The sequence below is a fragment of the Seriola dumerili genome, unplaced genomic scaffold (assembly GCF_002260705.1).
Source record: "Seriola dumerili isolate Sdu_G_001 unplaced genomic scaffold, Sdu_1.0 BDQW01000138.1, whole genome shotgun sequence".
Taxonomy (NCBI): Eukaryota; Metazoa; Chordata; class Actinopteri; order Carangiformes; family Carangidae; genus Seriola; species Seriola dumerili.
The window spans coordinates 8,892,904-8,913,786 of record NW_019174393.1 but is presented as its reverse complement, the minus strand read 5'-3'; the positions used below and the strand labels follow the sequence as shown (position 1 = coordinate 8,913,786).

General features: G+C 41.0%; 1 protein-coding gene and 3 non-coding genes across 12 annotated transcripts in view; all 4 read right to left on the bottom strand.

Moving 5' to 3' along the window:
* The window catches only part of LOC111224653 (ELKS/Rab6-interacting/CAST family member 1-like), a 120,019-nt gene that overhangs the window by 14,603 nt on the left and 84,533 nt on the right, over positions 1 to 20,883 (bottom strand). For 6 of the 9 annotated variants that reach the window (XM_022749220.1, XM_022749222.1, XM_022749223.1 and 3 more), the window contains 3 exons: positions 19,449 to 19,596; positions 9,551 to 9,658; positions 2,085 to 2,270 (listed from right to left, as the gene is read on the bottom strand). In XM_022749220.1, the coding sequence (XP_022604941.1) occupies positions 2,085 to 2,270; positions 9,551 to 9,658; positions 19,449 to 19,596 (442 nt within the window). Of the gene's footprint in view, positions 1 to 2,084; positions 2,271 to 9,173; positions 9,252 to 9,550; positions 9,659 to 19,448; positions 19,597 to 20,883 lie in introns of those variants that run through there. The other 3 variants (XR_002665230.1, XR_002665231.1, XR_002665232.1) reach the window with 1 other exon arrangement.
* trnak-cuu lies at positions 12,098 to 12,170 on the bottom strand. Its single transcript has one exon. It is a non-coding gene; the product is annotated as a tRNA-Lys (tRNA).
* Positions 12,912 to 12,984, bottom strand: trnak-cuu. Its single transcript has one exon. It is a non-coding gene; the product is annotated as a tRNA-Lys (tRNA).
* trnak-cuu lies at positions 13,446 to 13,518 on the bottom strand. Its single transcript has one exon. It is a non-coding gene; the product is annotated as a tRNA-Lys (tRNA).

Here is a 20,883-nt window from a genome sequence, read left to right as displayed (position 1 = left end):
TTGTTTTCCATTTGCCAAAATGCTTTGGTAAATGCACATCTGGTAAACTTGAGATAAAGAGCCACGCACTTTTTAATGAAGCTTTTTAATGGGAGGCACGAAGGGCTAAAACCTAACCAGAGAAATTGCACACAAGTGAATCTGGAACAGTCATACGGAGAATATTGGAAGACATTGATAAATTTGGGTAAGAGGATATGTTACGACTGCATTCACCCATGCAAGGATAACACAACTTTGACGACAGTAAAGGCAGACACAATGTTTTCTGTGATGGATGAGTTGGTTTTAACACTGTAGCTAAATAACTTTGCAGAAAACAAGAAAAACAACAAAGAAATTCAAAACACTGCAGTATGCCATGGAAATGGTTAGCTGTGATGTAAAATGTAAGTGATTTGTGGTAAAAGGGCAAATACTGTCTTTTTTTTTAAGATCTTGTTTTCCTCAGTTGTAAATCTGACTTGGATGTGGCCACGGGCTCAGCGTGGTTCAAATGTTTTCAATATCTTTAAATGTTTTTATAAAATATAAGGTAGGGATAAAATACTGCAGGCTACTCAGCTGGCCGTCTAAAAGCATTCAATCTTGTTAGATAAGCTTTCACAGCTGCCCACATAATCAGTTTTAATTCAGAGTATGTTTTTCTTTTGAAAATGTGGATCCCAGGCCACTGAACCGCAGAATACTGTCGGCATTTTCTTTTAGTGAAAACAGGCTGATGATGAAAAATACGTATAGTAATTGTCTGTCCATGAAAGTCGCCCAGAGAATTTCTCTGCGCCTTTAATGTACACAGTGATTAAATGACAACTTAATTCTCTATATTCAGAGTTTATTTAAAGTGACACCAAACCACGCAGCGCCATATCTGAAGCACTCATGCTAAACAGAGACATTGTGCAGCATTAAGACATACAATAGGGCTTTCATGAGGAATTTAGGAAACTGGTCCTGCTGTACCCTAACCACACACTCTGTCACATTGCTCTGTGAGTATGTGTGTGTGTCTAGAGTTACCGTTTTTCAATGTATACCACATGTAGCGACCATCGCCTGATATGTTTTCAATATGGAGAACAGGACAGAGAGAGAGAGAGACAGGGGAAGTCAAAGACGGCCAAAAAAAAAAAGAAAAAAGTTTAATAATATACTGTTTATATTCAGTATCTGAAAACACAATTTGTTACCATGACAATGGAGCTACAGCGAAGCAGGTTAACCAGCGTTTCTTAGACTTTCCCTAAGCCTCACCTTTTCTTTCTCTATCCTCATTTCCCTTCTCTTTTCTCCCCTCCCTCTCTCAGATGACAACTCTTTCGACAGTAAAATAAATACACTCGTCTCTCCCCTCCTTGCTCTGTGTATGAACCAACCCTCCTCCTGCTGCCAAAAGCTTTAAGCAGAGTTTACTCCCTGTAAAAGAAAACGTCTGAAACGGTATTTGTTCCGCTGCCAGACGCTTGTCGTCAGGTGACCCGCTGGAGTAAATCTTTTCAATAATGTCAGAGGCAGAGCCAAAAACCTGCCAGGCTGACCAGTGTGTGCCCTACTCCTACAAGCACATCCACACAATTACAGACACACACACACACACACACACACACACACACACAAACACACAGCGAGAATAATCACACAAACTCACACACGTCATCACATTCTGTATGTACAAGTAAGCACACAGAAACACACTCAGTGGCTGGTTTTAGAAATTGATAAATGAGGAGTGACAAATATGTCCTCAGTTATTTTCCCCCACATTTTTTCAAAAATTGAGCACATTCACTCCACACACACACACACACACACACACACTAACACATACTTGTCTTATATTAGTTGTGAGGACACTCATTGACATAAAGGCTTTCCCTCGTCTAAACCTAATTCTAACCCTAAAACCAAGTCTTGACCCTCAAACAACCCTTTAATTGTGAACACCAACCAAAATGTCCTCACAACGATGGTTTCAACCAAATTTTGTTCACACAACGCAAAGACGTGTACACACACAAACACACACACATTTTGCATGATTTTTTTCTCCTCATCTTTCAGAAGAACATACACAAGTGTCCTACCTGTTCCTGCGTCATGCTGTGCAGCTGCGTATGCCAGGAGGCGGAGTCAGAGCGGTGATAGGCCGGGGGCGGGGCGAAGTCCTGCAATATGATTGGGTCTCGCTCCTGACACAGTGAAGTCAGGTGACTGATGTACAGCTTCAGTTTACTGCGATTCTGATTGAGATCCAGGAGGGGAGAAAGAATCTGAAGGAGGAAGGGCAGGACAGAAAAATGATGTTGATTTTTTTTATTGACACACAATATAACAACAAGAAAAGGCCACTACTGCCGATGTCAACTGTTTAAATGATCGTGAAGGAATATGAGTTAGGAACACAGTTTATCCTGAGAGAGAAAATTAAGCTCTCTGAGAGAGAGAGTCGTTTTTAAAATAATCGTTCATTTTGACAATGTACAGACTGGATGTGGTAAACAAACTGTCAAACATACACCTTCTGGTAGAAATGGCAGAAAAAGTGGTCAAAAACACTCAGGTGCATCTGTAGAAAAATCAACTAATTAACCCCAATGCAAAACACCTGTTCCTATTCACATGATTGGCTGAGTCTGTTCTGTGTCTCAGTCAGTACTATACTATACTATATCACTCACTCAAAGGTTTCATCTATAGTGAGCAGTAAACTGAGACACCAGACACTTACTAATCCTCATTGTGTGTCACACTGATAGCTGTAGAGTCACACAACACTAATGTTTGCATGTATAAAATGTGACACAATGGACTGTGGGCTTGTTAGCCTGTAATGTCTATGGCCATAGACACTACCTTTGGTTGTTCCAACACACAGAATGTTAAAATAAAATGGCAGACAGTAGATATAGTGCACTATATAGGAACTAGAGAGTGATTTTGGAGACAGCATTCGCATGACGTGCACAAATATACAAGTAAATAGAGACTAAGAATTAGAGCTGGGCTGATGCAGACATGTAGGCTGAGGTGAGATGAAAATGGACATGGAACGTTGTAGAACGTTAATCTGTTGGTGCGTTTACATGCACACCAGAAGCCTGAATATTAGAAGAAATATGTAATTGAGAAATGATAATGTTCTTACATTTACTTGGTCTAATTACTTTAAAATCCCTGGTTAAATGTGGTTGGTCGGTAATCAGATTTCCCCACTGGTAAATTTCTTGTATTTCCTGTATTTATTTGAGGAACCTGTTGATTGATGTGAAAGCTGCTGCTCTCTGCTCTCTGTGTCTCCTGACCTGGAAAAGGAAACTAGGTAATTTGTTCACATGATTATTCAGTGAGGTTGCTGCTGAAAGTTGGTCAAATCTGATTTTTTTAATAAAACTATTTGTAACACCTCAGACCATAACCACAGTCTTGTGCCTGTTTTAATAAATTTTAAAATGATTAAATGATTATTATTAAATTATTAATGACTATGTGGTCATAAGACTGGTCTGGTCCAGGACTGATGACCACACACACACACACACGCACACACACACACACACACACGCACACACACACACACACACACGCACACACACACACACACACACGCACACACACACACACACACACGCACACACACACACACACACACGCACACACACACACACACACACGCACACACACACACACACACACGCACACACACACACACACACACGCACACACACACACACACACACGCACACACACACACACACACACGCACACACACACACACACACACGCACACACACACACACACACACGCACACACACACACACACACACACACACACAACCAGCCATCATTTGTTTTACTGTGGCCATGACTGATGTGTGTGTGTCTGTGTGTAAGTGTGGGAATGAGGGTGAGATGAGCAAAACAGATACTCACACATTTTGGCAGGACAGGACCCCCCAACAGACACATTCATACACACATACACACACACTCACAAACACACAGATAAGACATAGACACACACACTATTCTCCTTGGGGAATAGCAAGATTTAAGTGCAGAGGAAGCATGTTAAGAGGGCTGTTAGTGTGTGTGTGTATGTGTGTGTTGGTAAGTATATTTAATCCCAGTGGCGTCTGTCCACACCCTGCGCTCCATGCTCATTGTCACTCACCATACACCCACACACTGACACATACACAGACACACACACACCCACACACTGACACACACCCACAGACACACACACCCACACACTGACACACACCCACAGACACACACACACCCACACACACACACCCACACGCTGACACACACACACAGACACACACACACTTACTCTTGAGTTTTGACGGCAGGATCCTTTCACTCAGCACAGTAACATCATTCTCCCTCTCTGCGTATCTGGACTCTATCTCAGCTCATTAATCTGCTTCTCTCCCAAACATCTAGCTGCAGGAATTGCAAATATTCATGTAATGTTGACTTTTATTCTCGATACATTGAATTCAGACAGAAAGGAGAGGCTGTCAGTATGAAATCATGAAATTGTTTGCAGGTGTCTGTTAAAACTGTTTGTCAGGACACCTCAAGCACAGTTTTGTTCATCAGTTTAAACACTGCTCTGAATGACTGTTCAAGGTGTACTACAGTAACCATAGTATCCATACTGATGCTTCATGGCACATTAACTCACAAGCATGGGTTAAACAGCATCTATTTTGGCTTTGGTGGCTATTTATCACAGATTTTTTATATTTTTATGAAACATATGGGAACACCTTGTCAAAGACTATTGCTTGTACTCTTGACTCTGATGCTAAGTGCCCTCTCACTGCTTGCATGTTGTATTCATAATGACTGATGTGATAACCAAGATAACAGGAGATATATCTATCGCAGACACACAGCTTTAACACATTTTCTAAATGCGAAAGCAGCCACAGCTGCCGAAACAGCGAAAACTGAAAGTTGCAGACAGGCAGATTTTGATCATATTTGAATAAAACACAACATATAAAACTCGACATATATATCCAACATTCATTATTCAATAACTTCATGTGTTCGACCATCCTGACAAACAAATGAAAAGAACTAGATGTGGGTGGTTTTGTGGGAAAAAAGGAAACTGTTTTTGCGCGCTCGTTTCTAGCAGCATTGCAGCAAAAATGAAAGTTGAAGGTAAAGTGAAAGCAAATCAAAGTAACTGTCACATCTGATTCTGAGTCCTTACCTTATTTACTGCAAACACAACATCCCCCACCCCCACTACACAGACACACAGACACACACGGACACACACAGACAGACAGACAGACAGACAGACAGACAGACACACAGACACACACACACACACACACACAAACTAGGAGTAATTTTGTGTTTTTCCAGACCACCTTCATTGGTGTGTTCATGAGTGTCTACGCCACCTTCCTGGCTCACAACGGCTTGTTTCTCACATAAAAACACACACACGCACGCACTCACACACAAACATACACACAGACACTGAATATATATACTGTATATATCTATACAGTACCAGCAGACACACAAAGACACTGTGACTGAAACACAAACACACACGCGCGCACTCATGCAAGGTCGTTATCAGAGTTGTAAATAGCTCTAGTTACAGTATTTTCCAGTGAGGACCTGCCAGCAGGTTACAGACCATTACGAAATACATTACTGAACATTTCCCTCTGGAGGAGAGAGGGAGGTAGACGGAGGAGGAAAGAAAGGCAAAGAGAAAGGCTGGATCCTACATATTCTGCATTTAAAAACATCTCTGCTGCTGTATGCTCTGATGTATGCTGACAGTTGCAAGCAACAAAGACATTATCTATCCACAACTATTGTGTAATATGACAATTTGTGAAAACATCTCTTTAAAGATGAAGCTTTACTGCTCTGAAAACATACTCAACACATGTGCAACAGCTGCTTTCTCACAGCACGTTCTAATCTGAACTATTCTGTCAAAAACTTTAAAAAAAATCACTGTCCACACTTTCCAGACCTGCAGCGGAGCTCCGCGGATCAAATACAAGACAAATGAGAAACAGAGGGAAAGAATGAAAGGAATGATGGCGATACAAAGAAGACATTTAGACAGAAATAACAACACCAGTGCTTTCTTTTCCTTTTTAAGAACTATATAATGACTAACAGAAAAAATGTTTAAAAATAAGTCTGAATCTACCCAAGCATTGATAATGTGAAATATGAACAAAACACTGACCTCTGAAAGTCTTTGCAGAGCTTAAAGTCTTTGAAATTACTGATTTTATTAAGGTGTACAGTCTGTATGTGCCTCCGTGTTTTTATTGCATTACACAACCTGCACTGGTCAATGTATGCAGTGTGTGTGTTTAATGAGTCCACAGTGCGTTCCAGTGTCTTAATGTACTCTGAAACAATCCCAGAGGAGAAATAATTTTGTACGACACTGTGTGTATCAGAGTGTGTGTGTTTGTGCCTCTTTATTAGCCTCCCATGACTGCCTACCAGACTCTTACTGTACTATGAAACAACTCCAAAGAGAGACATTCTGCTGGCCTCACTGACTGGCCGCATTTCAAAAAAAAAAAAAAAAAACTTCTATGGCCACATTTTACAGTGAAATCAGGATTTTTTGTTTCTCCACAGATCCCTCTGAGACACAATTGCACACAAGCACAAATACATTTACTTGACCAGAAGCAGCATCTGTAGAGGAGCTAGGATTTCAATTCAGGACACTTTGACAGTGCTGGAACCATGGCTGCTGATGTGATGCGACTAATAAACACCTGACTGGTGGATAATCTCTCAAAACACACACCTACAAATCTTAGAGCTCCTTCATCACCAGCCTTCAGCAAGACACTTCGTTCCCAAGTGCTACACTATAGAGTGAAGAGTGAATGACCGACAGACCAGATTATGGTTGTGCAGGGCAGAATTGTTCTTAAGTGAAACAATTAGGCAATTAATCAATTAATCCAACCCACAGAAAATTAATTTGCAACTATTTTCATAATCGATTAATAATTTGAGTTTTAAATGTGAGAATTTGCTGCTTTTCTCTATTTATGTCATTGAAAATGTTTTTAATTGACAAAACATCTATATATATATATTTTTTTTCTTTTCTTCTTCTATATAAATAGATAATATAAATATTAATACTCAGCACATGCTGAGTATTTATTTTTATCATCAGTGAGTGTAATAAAAACCTGAGCAGGTGTTACACTAAATATTTATCATAAGACTGAAAGTGCATCCAGTCCTCTATGTGTATTTTGGTGATGAATCTATGAATAAATACCTATACTTGTAAAAAAAACAAAAAAACAATACTATTAGTAACACTAAACAATACATAAAAAAGCTACAGCATCAGTATTAATGTCATGTTAAAAAATGACAAAAAAAACTTAGTTCTAAGGTAAGAGCTTTGTGTACTCATTCATGTCAAGTCATTTTAAAATATTGAAAAACCTCACAAACCAAAACACTGAATTATACATCTCCTCTGTCCTTTCTAACTGATGCATCTAATACCACTCAAGACCATTAAAAATGCAAAATACCATAAAAGTCTTCTCAACAATACTGCGTGTGTTCTCCTGTGTTTCTCTGCTGCAGCATTTCATTCTCCAACTGTAGCTCAGGATCCTCTTAAAGAAGAGTCACAGTCATTCACTGTTCGGGTGTAATGTGCTATGGTGAATTACCCACCTCACACACCAAGGAGAGAGAGCATCTGTACATGTGTGCGTGCAGCTACTCATGAGCACACAAGAGTAAAAGAGATGGAGTGTGAGTTGTGTGCGTGCTGGCCAGGCCGACCTGTCTCTCTCAGCAGGGAAGTGCTACTGCTAATTAATAACCAGGGACAAACTCAGATCCGCTGGTGAACCTTTGGGCTTTTAGCATCCCAATGGGAAATCCCACTGGAGGAACTGAACTGCACTAAAAGCAGCATGTGCTACTCATATGTGGTGCCGACCTCCACTGTCCCGCTTCGGATCAAACCAATAACACCCTTCTAGTAATGGAGGTGCAACTCACAGTACTTGTCATTGTTACATCCTTTTAAAAGTTAAAGCAACGTCTACTTATTTTCGAATAAACTTGTTTCAAGAATTTCAGAGGAGCAACTGACTTAATCAGGTTATCCGAAACACTGCGCTCGTGTCAACATACTGTATTATTCAAGAAAATGTTTAAATTGCATTGGAAACACATGAGTGAAGAGTGAAAAGAGAAGTTTCTTGTCCTAAGACAGATTGCATTCTACATTATTAGATTTATTAAAACAGATTTGTAGCAGTGTGTTTTTTGTTCTTGCTTGAATTGAAGGTTGTCACGCATATGCAATTAATGACCTTTGGGCCTTTAAAATACTGAAATCCCCTTCAGTATAATTAAGAAGAGTACACCCCAAAGTCAAGGGAAAAAAAGCCTACCTTTTATCCTAAAAACCTGGAGCAGCTTTCTTAAATCAAATGCAACATCACAAACATGAAGAAATGATAGGATCATGCAATGATCTCAAGCATCAAGACTAACACATGAAGTTTCAAATAAGAAAAAGATGCTGCTGCACAGGCAAACAGGAGGATCAATACATTAACAAGGAAAAGGACAAAAAAATGTTGGAAAGAAGCAGATGTCCAGAATGATCATCAAAGGAATGAAAAAAATTGGAGAAAGGAATAAGTAAAATAAAACACACAAATGAGAGCAGGAGGAACAGTTCAAAAAGTAAAGATGAAAATGAACAGAATAGATATTTGATCAAATGTTTCAAGACATGAGAAGAGTTGGAAGTATTCCTGTTCAGGCTGTTAATTGAGCATCAGTTTTTATATACCACAAAAGATAAGAAGAGAAAACCAGTTGTGGCCAAACACATTCTTGCCAAAAGAGCCCAAGACCCAAAAGGAAGAAGATAAATCGCAGAGAAACGGAGAGTCTCAAGATTGAATGTAGAATTTAGAAAGAATGGAAAAAACTGAACAATAAAAAAAAATTAAACAGCAAAAGAAACAAAATGACTGAATCACGACACCAGAACGACCACAAACTCACGGAGGAAACAAAAGTGAGAATGACGAAAGACCAATGACACGATGAGCACATCCAAACGTGATTGCATCCAGATAAAGAAGATGCTCACCCTTCTGTACAAAATGGTGGACCGAGGGAGAGAAAGAAGGCATGTGATTGGCTAGGCCCAAATGCCCTCCTCATCGTCCTATTGGTTGGTTAGTTCCAACCGCAGCGTGAGTTCGGAGAAAGCAGGAAGTTAGTTTGGTGACGCAGGAAATTGTAGTCATACAAAGTAAGTACAGAAATACTGGAAAATTTTAAACTTGTTAGTAATAATTAATTGGAGAAAGAAGTAAACGTTACTCCCCAAGATGGAAATGTGACTAGAAAGTCACTGTCTTTCAGTTTTAGAAATGTTATGGTAGAGCATGCTGTCCACCACATGAGAGTGATGATGCAGGTTAGTCCCAGCTGAAGGCTCACTGTCCTGGGCAGAGTTCTCACCTGGTCTGGGGAGGGTTTGTGATTGTTGGGCTGCTCTGAGTTTGGAGAGGCGACCTTTAGGTGGTCGTCCTCGTAGTTGTCCGCCATCAACTTCATCCGGTTTTGAGTCTACAGAGAGAGAGAGAGAGAGAGAGAGAGAGAGAGAGAGAGAGAGAAAAGGCCACTGCCATTAGATCCATTTGACATCTCACATCAAGGACAGTGAGATTTGATTCGACATGATTCAGCAAAAGCAAATTACAATTGTGTTTGAGAAAAAAACACAAAGCAGTGTGTATGTGTGTGTGTGTGTGTGTGTGTGTGTGTGTGTGTGTGTGTGTGTGCGCGATATGAGGAAAACCCGCGCCTTGAATTCCTCCAGGAGTTAATTTGCAGAGAGGAGGAAGGGAGTTTTGGACGGCCGCCATGAGCTCTGCCTTCAGTAACACACATTTTGTGCATGTGAGTGTGTGTGTGTGTGTGTGTGTGTGTGTGTATGACAGAGACGGAGAAAGAAAGAATGGACAGCAAGAATAAAGAAAATGATAGGAAGATATCACTCCTGACTATAAGTGTGTGTTTGTGTTTTAAATGCTGGGTTGGTTCTGCTTGATAATTGTAACGATAATGTGTATTTTACACATTTCAAACTGCACAAACACACACACACACACACACACACACACACACACACACACACACACACTCACACTCACACGGCTTCACATGCCACCTGTTGTGTAGCTTGTTAACTGGTGCAGAAAAATAACAGGCTTGTTAACTTGCCACTTGGGGAAAGATCCATGAGCACTTAGACAAATATTAGGCTGCACACACATATACACACATATACACACACACACACACACACACACACACACACACACACACACACACCTGTAAATCACTTCACGTGCTGTACATACAAATCACACACACACACACACACAGAAAAGCACTTGATGTAAAAACACACATTAACATAGACTGTGGAGAGTTTTGTCCTTTCGTTATTTTTTTCTGTCTTCCTTAGCTCGATCACTCTCATCTGTCTCCTCTTTGCTCTGCCATCATTTCCTTTTTTCTCCACACTGCCCTTTATCCTCTTCTCCTTTTCTCTCCTCACTCTTCCTCTCTTGCCGCTCCATCTGTTTCTCATGTCATAGTTATACTTCAGTAGTACTACAGTAGGCCTGGAAAGAGCGCGGGAGGGAGAGAGAAAGTGAGGGAGGGAGTCAGTCTAAATCTGTCTTGTACAATCTAAATCCCCTTAGTCTCTCACTGAGCCCTGCAAGGAACAGGGGCTTAAGCGGGCCAGACCGAGGTTTTGTGTGTGTGTTTGACAGAAACTGAAAGAAATATGTGAACGGCAACTTTTATATGTGTTTGTTTGAAAGCTAAATGAAAGACTGCATTTTTAAAAGTGTGTGTGTGTGTGTGTGTGTGTGTGTGTGAGCAGGAGATGGTGGTGCTAAAAACACGTTTCATAAGCGTGTGTGTGTGTGTGTGTGTGTGTGTGTGTGCGTGTGTGTCTACTGTATGTACATAAGTCAAGTTGAAGAGAGTCTCCACCACACACACATTATTCATTTCCTCATTTTCTAAAGGCAGCTTTAGAATAAATACACATGTATATTTAAAACAAACATGGAAAGTAAACAGTTCATCTTGAAACCATATAAGTACAGAATGTGGAGTCCCCACTGCACCTGTAGACAGTCATGTTTATTTGTCTCTGTCGCTTCCTCTCTTCTCCACAACGTCCTTCAGCATGTAAATCACAGCCATTTAAATAATGCAGTGATTGTCTAGTCCACAAATTATTTTTCCAATGCACATGAGTGTTTCTTGCATGTTCTTCAAACTATTATTAAGTCAGTCAGAAAATATTTTTACTTTGAAAGAATGTCCAGTTAATATTTCAGAACAAAAGCATGGGTGCACCTTTGTTCTGCTTGAAGTCAAAGTTCATACTTCAACCTGTGTTGCAGGGTCTCACAAACTCTTCAGCATGAGGATGGCAGAGATAGTTGTCCAGTATATAATAAAATCAGCTTCATACAATGTCTGGAGCACCATGTTGTACACTGAACACAGAATGTGATGTTATACTGTGACAGATCATGGTTATTCCATTACCACCAGCCAACTACCAAGGTTTTGAAATTTACTTTATGGATTTTATTTGCCCAGGCTCATGCTTCTGCATGCACATTTACAGGTCAGTGTTCACCTTTATTGCCGGAGCCATCAGTTCAAATCATCTGCACCTAACATGGTGCTTTATCCCATGACCGTGAGATTAAGAGTCTCATCATTACTGACTTAATTAGCTGGGGTAGCTATGGCCACAAAGAAAGTGTTTTGGTGTCAAACAAGCCTTCACACTCAGGGATGGGTCTGTTACTATAACAGGCTAGGGGCGGGAGTTGGGTTTCTGAGTGTGACTCTTCTCCCTCCACTCCTTGGCAGACACTACAACACCCACTGGCGGGATTACATTACAGTGGACACTATTATAGAGGGTAAATACCCAAGTAGCCAGAGTCCACAGCTGAAAAGTTACAACGCCCAACGTGGGGCTCGAACCCACGACCCTGAGATTAAGAGTCTCATGCTCTACCGACTGAGCTAGCCGGGCTGTGCAGAAGCAGAAAATACATGTCATAAAAAATTGAACCTTACTCAAGTTTTGCTGGACCATTTTCAGCTGTCAATACAATAAATGAATAAAAAATACAACATGTACATTCCTGGTAGATTATGTTGTAACATTAATGCAGTTGTATAGTACTCTAATTGTCACAATGAAATATATCATAATTATTGTTGTAAAATCCTGTCTCATGGTAGTATCAAAGTGTTTTCTGCTAAAGTGTTTTAGCATTTAAAAAGCCTTCACACTTGTAGATCTGCTACTCAAACCAGTCTTCCTGGATTGCATGTCTTTGTCTTATCTGTACCTGAAGCTAGTCATGTCAAGGTTTGACTGGCTCTACATTATTTTTCATCTTTCAAGGTTTGACTGGCACTCTGTTAATTGCTGCAGTGTTTTCTTGCAAGGGTAGTTTCAGTCTGAATCATAGCTGAGTGATTGAACAGTTGTTACATTTACTCCACTTACATTTACTCATTTAGCAGATGCTTTTATGCAAAACGACTTACAAGTGAGGGACATCAAAGCTTCAGGGCAGTAGGAGACCGTAGTGTAAGTACAAGTAGGCTACATCTATTCAGTAAGTGCAAGGAGATCAGGTAAAGAAGTGCACCGAAAGTGCATAGCAAATGCTAGTTAGGCATGTTAGGGTGTTAGAGGTGTTGGGAAGGGAGGTGCCCCTTGGGACTGTTGACTGACAGTCCAAGCAGTTGCTCAAAAGAGCTACGCCCAACGTGGGGCTCGAACCCACGACCCTGAGATTAAGAGTCTCATGCTCTACCGACTGAGCTAGCCGGGCTGTGCAAAACTCACAAAAGACACTTCAGAAGTACAGTAACAGTAAAGAGTCAACTAGAGGCCTCTACTACGCCTGTACTACAGAGCAGGAAGGTAACCCAGGGTTACCACACTGGTTTGCTTTTGACTGTGGTACAAGAGCCGGTGGGACAGGATATCTAAGATCACACATGGGGGTGGCAATATGGCGGCTTGTTTGGTTCGGTGTCAGCAAATAAAGGCAGCATAATGAGGGATCCTCTTAATGGCAATGTAGCGGGATCTCTGCATTAAAGGGGACACGTTTACAGGGTTTATGTGAGAGCAGGCAATGTGTCCTGAAAGACCTGAGCCGGCATTCTGTAGTTGACAGAGCCATCAGTTCAAATCACACTACAACACCCACTGATGGGATTACGTTACAGTGGACACTATATAGACAGCACTGAATTAGCAATGTGTACACCTGGGGGAAAACAGCAGCGCCCAACGTGGGGCTCGAACCCACGACCCTGAGATTAAGAGTCTCATGCTCTACCGACTGAGCTAGCCGGGCCACAGAAACAATTGAAAAGCTTCTATCTACACCGGCCAATATAAGTCATGCTCCAAAGACCCCTAGCAAGTCACACTTTATAAAGCATAATGGAAACACTAATGTCTCCTGTTCAAGACAAATGGGTTTTTGATGCTGGTAGACAGAAAATGATTTACCACTACAGCCACAGACTTCCTGGTTTTGTGGCAACATATATAGCACAACATTAGGCCAGGCTTCTGTTTAAAACAAAACTCTTTACTCCCCCTCTTTACACCCCCAAGAGGATAAGCTGTGTCGAGAGGCTGTCTGATCTCTGATCTCTCATGGCCTTTCTACATTCAAATCTCTCAACCCTTCTGCAAACACAGTTTTTGTCCCCTTCTCTCTTTCTCTTCATCTCAGAGCTTTCTGTATTTAAATAATCCTCAAAGTTCCTCCCTTCTCCCTCTTCCCGTCTTTATCTCTCTGCACTCTCATACTCAGTACTCTCTATGATTAAGTCTCTCCGTCCTATAACAAGAAGTACCTAACATCCTGTTCCTTTGTCTCCCTCCCTCCCTTTCTTTAATGATAAGTTTTTTTCATGTTGATTTTAACTCTCTTTTCTTTACAGACTCAGTATTTAATTTCTTCTCTCTCACTTTGACTTTTGAGCTCCTTAACATGCCCTTGTATCCATGACTAATTCTCTCTCCAGCTCTTTTCCATCCTTCTCTCTGCAACATGTCCTCATTTCCATATCTTCCCCTTTGCTCCCCCCTTCTCATTGTTCTCTCTTTAGTTCACTGGTTTCTTTTGTATTGTAGTCAATTTTGTCTAGGTTTTTGATTGTGGTGTTTCTCCTTATTTTTCCCCCACTGTTCTTCTTGCCCTCTTCATTTTGTACTGACAGCCTTCTTGTTATCTGAAAACCAACTGCAACAAAGGTTTGGCATCAAGAATTGAAACCGATAACATAAATATCAAAATCTTTCTCACATCCACATCTAAAATAGTGAAATTTTATGGGGAAAATGATTCAGTCCAATCTAATGGCAACAATTAGTGGATGCGCTTGAGTAAATAAATTTGGATTGGAATAATTACATGAAATCTTTTGAGTTCAGCTTTGGTGAACTCACAAAATTAAGCACAGTTGATCAATGAAAAGCTGTCGTTACAGTTTTGACCTTTGGGGGAACAAAATGGAGGAAGATATTGTAACTTGTTATTTGTGTGTCACCATCCATTTTGATCTAACCATCTTCTGATGGAGTAAAAACTACACGAAAGAGTCATGGTTTACAAACAGTTAATAAAGAGTAATCATTGGTAGCACCTATAAATACATGTTTTGAATAGCTGTCTGGCCTTATTGCTCTGTTAGCGACGAAGCTAATAACCTTACAAATCAACAGTTAGGAAGCAGTTCGCAAGCTCGTTAGATCAAAGAGTTTTATTTTAATCTCTTTAATAAAAGTCTTTATTGAATGAAATGAGATAGTGGTTATTTTGTCTACAGTATTTAAAACACAGATTAATTTTGCTGCCTCTTTCCAGTATAACCAGGCTTTAATACTTCCTCTGTCTTTCTCTATTCTCTTGTCTGCATTCTATCCATGTGTTATTCTGAACCCAAAACACCCCCCCCCCCCCCCAAAAAAAAATCATGAATTATAGAATAAGAGCGTAGACAAAAAGGAGGAGGTGGGGAAAAGAGTAGAGGAAGAGTTGTGCAAGGAGGAAAGTGGTAAAAGGTGGGGGCAGGGTGAAGGTGAGCGGAAAAGAGAGAGGAGAGAAGAACAAAGAGAACTGAAGTAAAGGAAGAAATTAACGCCTCTTCTTTTTTCGCCTCAGTCCTCCTCTCTCTGTCTCATCCTAATTCTCCTCTCTGGCCGTTCTTTACATCTCCCCCTTTTCTCTAATTGTCAGGAATGCTGACCTCAGCTCACTTGTTTCTGTGCCAAGTATTTCTCTCACTTAATCTAATCATCACACCATTATTTCACTCCTCCTCCTCCCTCATTGTTCCCTTCCTCCTCTTCTCCTTTCCATCTATCCTTCCTGTGGCTCTGCTGTAACCCGCTGACAATGTAGAGAATGAGAAACAAATGAACGTGGGGTAAAATGATGGGGAAAAAACTGCTGAGTCATGCTCAGAAGAAAATAATTTCATCGTGATAAGGCTCTGAGGAATATTAGATTAGATTATTGTTTCGTCTTTTCCTCCAGTGGTGAAAGAAGAACCTTTGTTAATATCTATGCAATTATCAATAATGAGAAATTGCTGAGTCATGGTTGGACAAGAACTACATCATCATGATAAAAAATTAGATTAGGTTTTTTTCCCTGTTTCTCTGTCAAGAAGAGAAAGTTGTTGATAAGTGGAAAATTACAAATGACAATGAAAAGTGTCAGAGTTTAGCACTGAGGGGACTTATTTCATTTTGATAAATCTCTGTGGAGCACTAAATTAGATTAGACCCAGATTTCTTCACTTTTGTCAGTAATGGGAGAGGTCACGATGATTACAAATAATGACGAACCGAGAAAGACCAACGAATAAAATCCCTATGACTCTAAAAGAGAAACAATATAAATTTTTTTTTTTTTTTCTGGAGGTTTTAAAAATTTCATGCACATGCATATCATCTGGGAAATAACTAATTCTCTGGTGAATAAAAGAGAATTTTATATCATTTTGACTGAGGCTTCTGCCCTGAAGGCAAGAAAAATCCCCTCACAAATGCAGCGGTTGGCAAGTGGCTGAAGGTATTGTATCCACACAATTCTGGCTTTATTTTACTGCAGATATTTGAAAATGTTTTTTGGATTTTTGATTAAGTGCTAGTTTACTGTTCCCTGTCTTTTTTGATTTTTTGGGGTTTTTCTGCAATGTTTTTTTTTTTAGAACTGGTCAAAAACAACACCTAACCATTAATGTGGAAAATACCATGACCACTGATATGGAGAGCCAGACTCTTTTAAAAATGCCCATATTAGAGCCAGGCCTAAGCCACACTGGTGGGGCTCCATGGCCAAGGCCACAGCCACACATACACCACCTGTAAATGTTAACCGCATGTGTCTGCTGTGGGAGGGGTAGCATAGTTTTTACCTCCCCCTTCTTCTTTCACTTGTTCCATTTCATAAAATATTACAGTCACTCCCTCTTCTCTTTGCTTTCACACACTTCAACACAATGTTTGTCTTTCTCTCACTGTTTAAGTCTCTGTCTCTACACCATGCTGCTGAGGAAAATAAAAATAAGAATAAAAGTGAAGAGAAAGTTGACTGAGAGAGAGACAGGGGGAGCAGAGAGTGAGGAGAGCTGAGGTCAACTTGATCTACAGCCTCTTGCCTCAACTGCAGTTGAGGGTCAAAGGCCAACATGCAGGAAACATGTTGATGGTCACACATATTCTGCAGGTGTGTTTTTTATGTATCCATCCATTTATCACTCTCTTCTGATGTGGTCATGTATGTCATGTTATTGTGCGGAGCACAACAAAGTACTGTACTTATACACCGTTACAAATATTTAGTAAATCTGATTGCATGTTTTAACTGCATCACCCTACAAACAGCCCTACAGTACTTGCACTCTGGTGATTCAAGTTTAGCCTCCTGTTCTCTTTAATACTTGCAATTAATGACATATTTGTCCAGAACAGTCCTTGTCTCAGTTCCCAGAGAACTGAATTTTAATCAATCAGACTGATTTTACGCTTCGGTCTGATCCTGCTCTGGAGTGTGGTGCTTTGGCTGTGCGGTATAGGTTACAATCCAGTTTTGAACTCAAATTCAGACCAGACCTGAGACGTCATCAGCATTTAAGCAGCAGCCATGCATCCATCCATTCAAAAAAACAAAGAAAACACTCAGTCTGACCTTTGACTGACCGACACGTGATTACCTTCAATACTCCCAGTGTGGATTGTCCATAACACAGATACAAGTGACCCAAATTCATGAGACTGCAGAGCCAAAGATGAACACAAATTAAGCTTGCTAGACCATACCGATCCAAAAATACTGCTTTCTGTTTACAGTTGCCATATTTGGTGGCAACTGGAGTCTACTGCTCACCAAATCAATCATCACTGATTTATATTCACTATTTATTTCATACCGCAACTCTGCCTGTGTCCGTCTGCCAGGCAGGTTATCGGTGACAAAGTATGTGTATATGTCACTCTGAAGGAGCGATCTAAAAATACTACACCGGCCTCAGCTCCCCGGATGGTTACACACACACGCACTCTCTCTATCACAGACACACACACGGGAATATTGAGGAAGTCTCGGCTGTGATCCATCATTGAGGGACTGAAAATTATGACACCACAGAAAGAAAGAGAGAGAGACCAAGACCGCTCACACCCTTGCAAGCACACCCACCGACACCCACCCACACACACACACACACGTAGCAGCAGACAGTAGAGTCTCTGTGTTGTCAGCAACCACTTTCGAGACCCTGAGGTGTCATAAATGACTTCAAATAGGATGAACAGAGCAGTGACGGGATGAGGGAGGAAGAGAGAGTTAGTGAGTGATACATGTTATAATGACTTCATTTGACACAACCTCTCTCTAACGCTCCCCACTTCTCTCTTAAACACCCATTCAAATGCTCTTTGGCACACACACTGATTTTCCTCTTGCCTGCACGTGCCACATTTATCTCACTGAATCCTTTTGAGCTTTTTCTATCCATTAAGTGGATTTTTGGCAATATTCAATAAGTGGAAGTGTTTTGCAATAGAAAAAGCTGCTACATGTTATCTATCTGAGCTGTTTTGAGGATGAAAACTCAAGTTATTATTACTAAACAGCGGTTAAATTTCACGGTTTGAATCAAGGAAAATCAGAGTCAAAATAAAGTTCTCCAATCTCTCCTTGGTTTTGATTTACTGCATGTCATTATCATGTCAATGTGTCGGTGATTTGTGCAACGTGTGTGTGTGTGTGTGTGTGTGTGTGTGTGTGTGTGTGTGTGTGTGTGTGTGTGTGTGTGTGTGTGGCTGCTGGTCCCAAGTACGTAGAAATAGAAGTGCATGTAGCAGGGGTTTAACACTGTCCCATAAGCTAAGGTCACATGTCCTGCGAGTCTTAAATGTTGCTATAGTAACAATACGAACTACTATAAATGCATGTGTTTAAAACGTGTACATGTTATGTGCATCAGGGATGAACAGATGGTTAGAAGAAACATGGTAGACAGACAGAAGCACAGAGGGGAGAACAGTGAAGAAGAAATCCACCAAACTCCCAGAAGGCTCATCCACTAAGGGGTTGGTTAGTTCACTAGACCCACGAGAACCTTTACTGTGTCTGAGTGTGTGTGTGTGTGTGTGTGTGTGTGTGTGTGTGTGTGTGAATAGTCCTCTGTGTGGAACCACAGAGGCATTTGGTCATGTTTATATCCTTGCCTTTGGCCTGAGTGAGTGTGTACATATCGGGGTGTCTGTGTACATATTTGTGTGCTTGAACTCTGTGGAAGTGTATCCATACCAGCGAAGTGACGTGTAGGGTTATGTGGGTGTGTGTGTCTGTGCGTGTGTGTGTGTGTGTGTGTTTGTGTACACAGCATGCGGACAGAGAATTAAAATAAATACTAATTCATATGAAAGAGTTGTCACCAGAGATTTGTAGAGGGTTTGAACTCTGTGTGTGTTTGTGTATGTGTGGTGAGTGTAGGAGGGGTGAGTTAATCCTAAATTTACCGTTGGTGGTCGGAGGACTGTGGTCACATCTGAACTCAGTTTCTCTCAACATCTCTTGTTTTCTTTGCTCCCCTCATCACTGCCACTTCACCTGTGCTCTCTCTCTCTCTCTCTCTGATTTCTTACTCTTTCTTCTCACGCTCTGCTCCTCTCATTTTAATAACTGAACAAAAAAACCTTCCAGATGTCTGCCTGGGTGTCAGGATGTGAGTGTTAGTGTCTGCACGCTAGACGTACCTGCTGTTTGAGCTGCTGGACCAGACTGTCCTTCTCCCTCTTCAGAGCGGCCACCTCCTCCTGGGTTTTCTTCTTCTTGGATGAGGAGAGCTCTAGCAGGGCGATGTTGGCGTCTTTCTCACTAATAGCAGCCAGCAGCGCCTCTTGCCTGCACAAAGAACAATCACACTTTAAAATGAGCTAATTTGATTAGAACTGCTTTTAGAAATTAACAAGTAATTTGGCTTAATTGAAGGAGCACTTTGTGATGTTGCGTGCAGATGATATTAACTGTAGTGGGAACAAACTGAACTTTTAAGACGGATATTGTGATGTAAACAACAACAAAAAAACACCTTTATCCACTTACATCTAGTCACATCTAGCCATACGCATAGTTTTGGATTTATTTGCCTCAGTTTTAGGATATTTGCCTCTTGAGATTTCTGCCTGTTCCCCAACAAACTTCCTGTCACCTCCCTTGTTTTGGGGTGGAGACGAAAATCTGGACAAAGGAAACCAAAACTATCTGCATGGCTGGATATCAATTTGGGTGTACTTTAATGTTATGGTGAACCCATGGCATGTCAATAAGTGTAGGGACGTCCTCTTTAATTGGAGCACCACGTTGTGATTTAGAAGGATGGAATTGTTGTATTTTTGCAAAAATATGGGGCTTGCTGGTGGTCAAGTGTGATGCACACCATGTAATCATGATGTCCCCAGTTCATTTATGGTGGGGACCTTTATGCTCAATCTTCCTCTTTTTCCCTTGTTTCTCTCCACACTACCAACTATCCAATAAAGGAAAAATGTCAAAAAAAAGAGTCACTTTGACTTTCTGCAGGAAGAATTACACACATCTCCCTCTAATAGTCTCTTGGTTATAGGAGCAGGGAGCATGCAGAGAGTCAGTGTCTTTCTCATGGACACTTCAACAGAATGTGTATTGCCAAAGTGGTGGCTTTAGGCCTATAACTCGGTGCTGAAGGAATGATTCACAAGTCACAAAGTACTGATAGCACACATGTTCAACTACCTTTCACTTTATTTAACTACATGAGCACACGCACTTGTATAAATGCCTCTGGCTCACTGTTTCCACACTACTCTTTCGTCTATCTTTGTTTCCATCCCTCTTGTCTCACTCTATCTCGTCCCCCTGTCTGGACGGTCGGGCTGACAGACAGATAGCATTCCATGTGGTCGGGAAGCAACAAGCCGCATCCCATCTATCCCATCAGCCACAGATCTGGCTCAGCCGTCTCTCAGGACACCCAAGCTCCGAATTCTCGGAATTCTGACCGTTTCCAGAGAGAATCTAAATCACAACGTTTTTCTCCACAATGCCACAGGGCTCAAAGATCGGCCACACACATACGCACACACACATACGCACACACACACACACACACACACACACACACACACACACACACACACACACACACACACA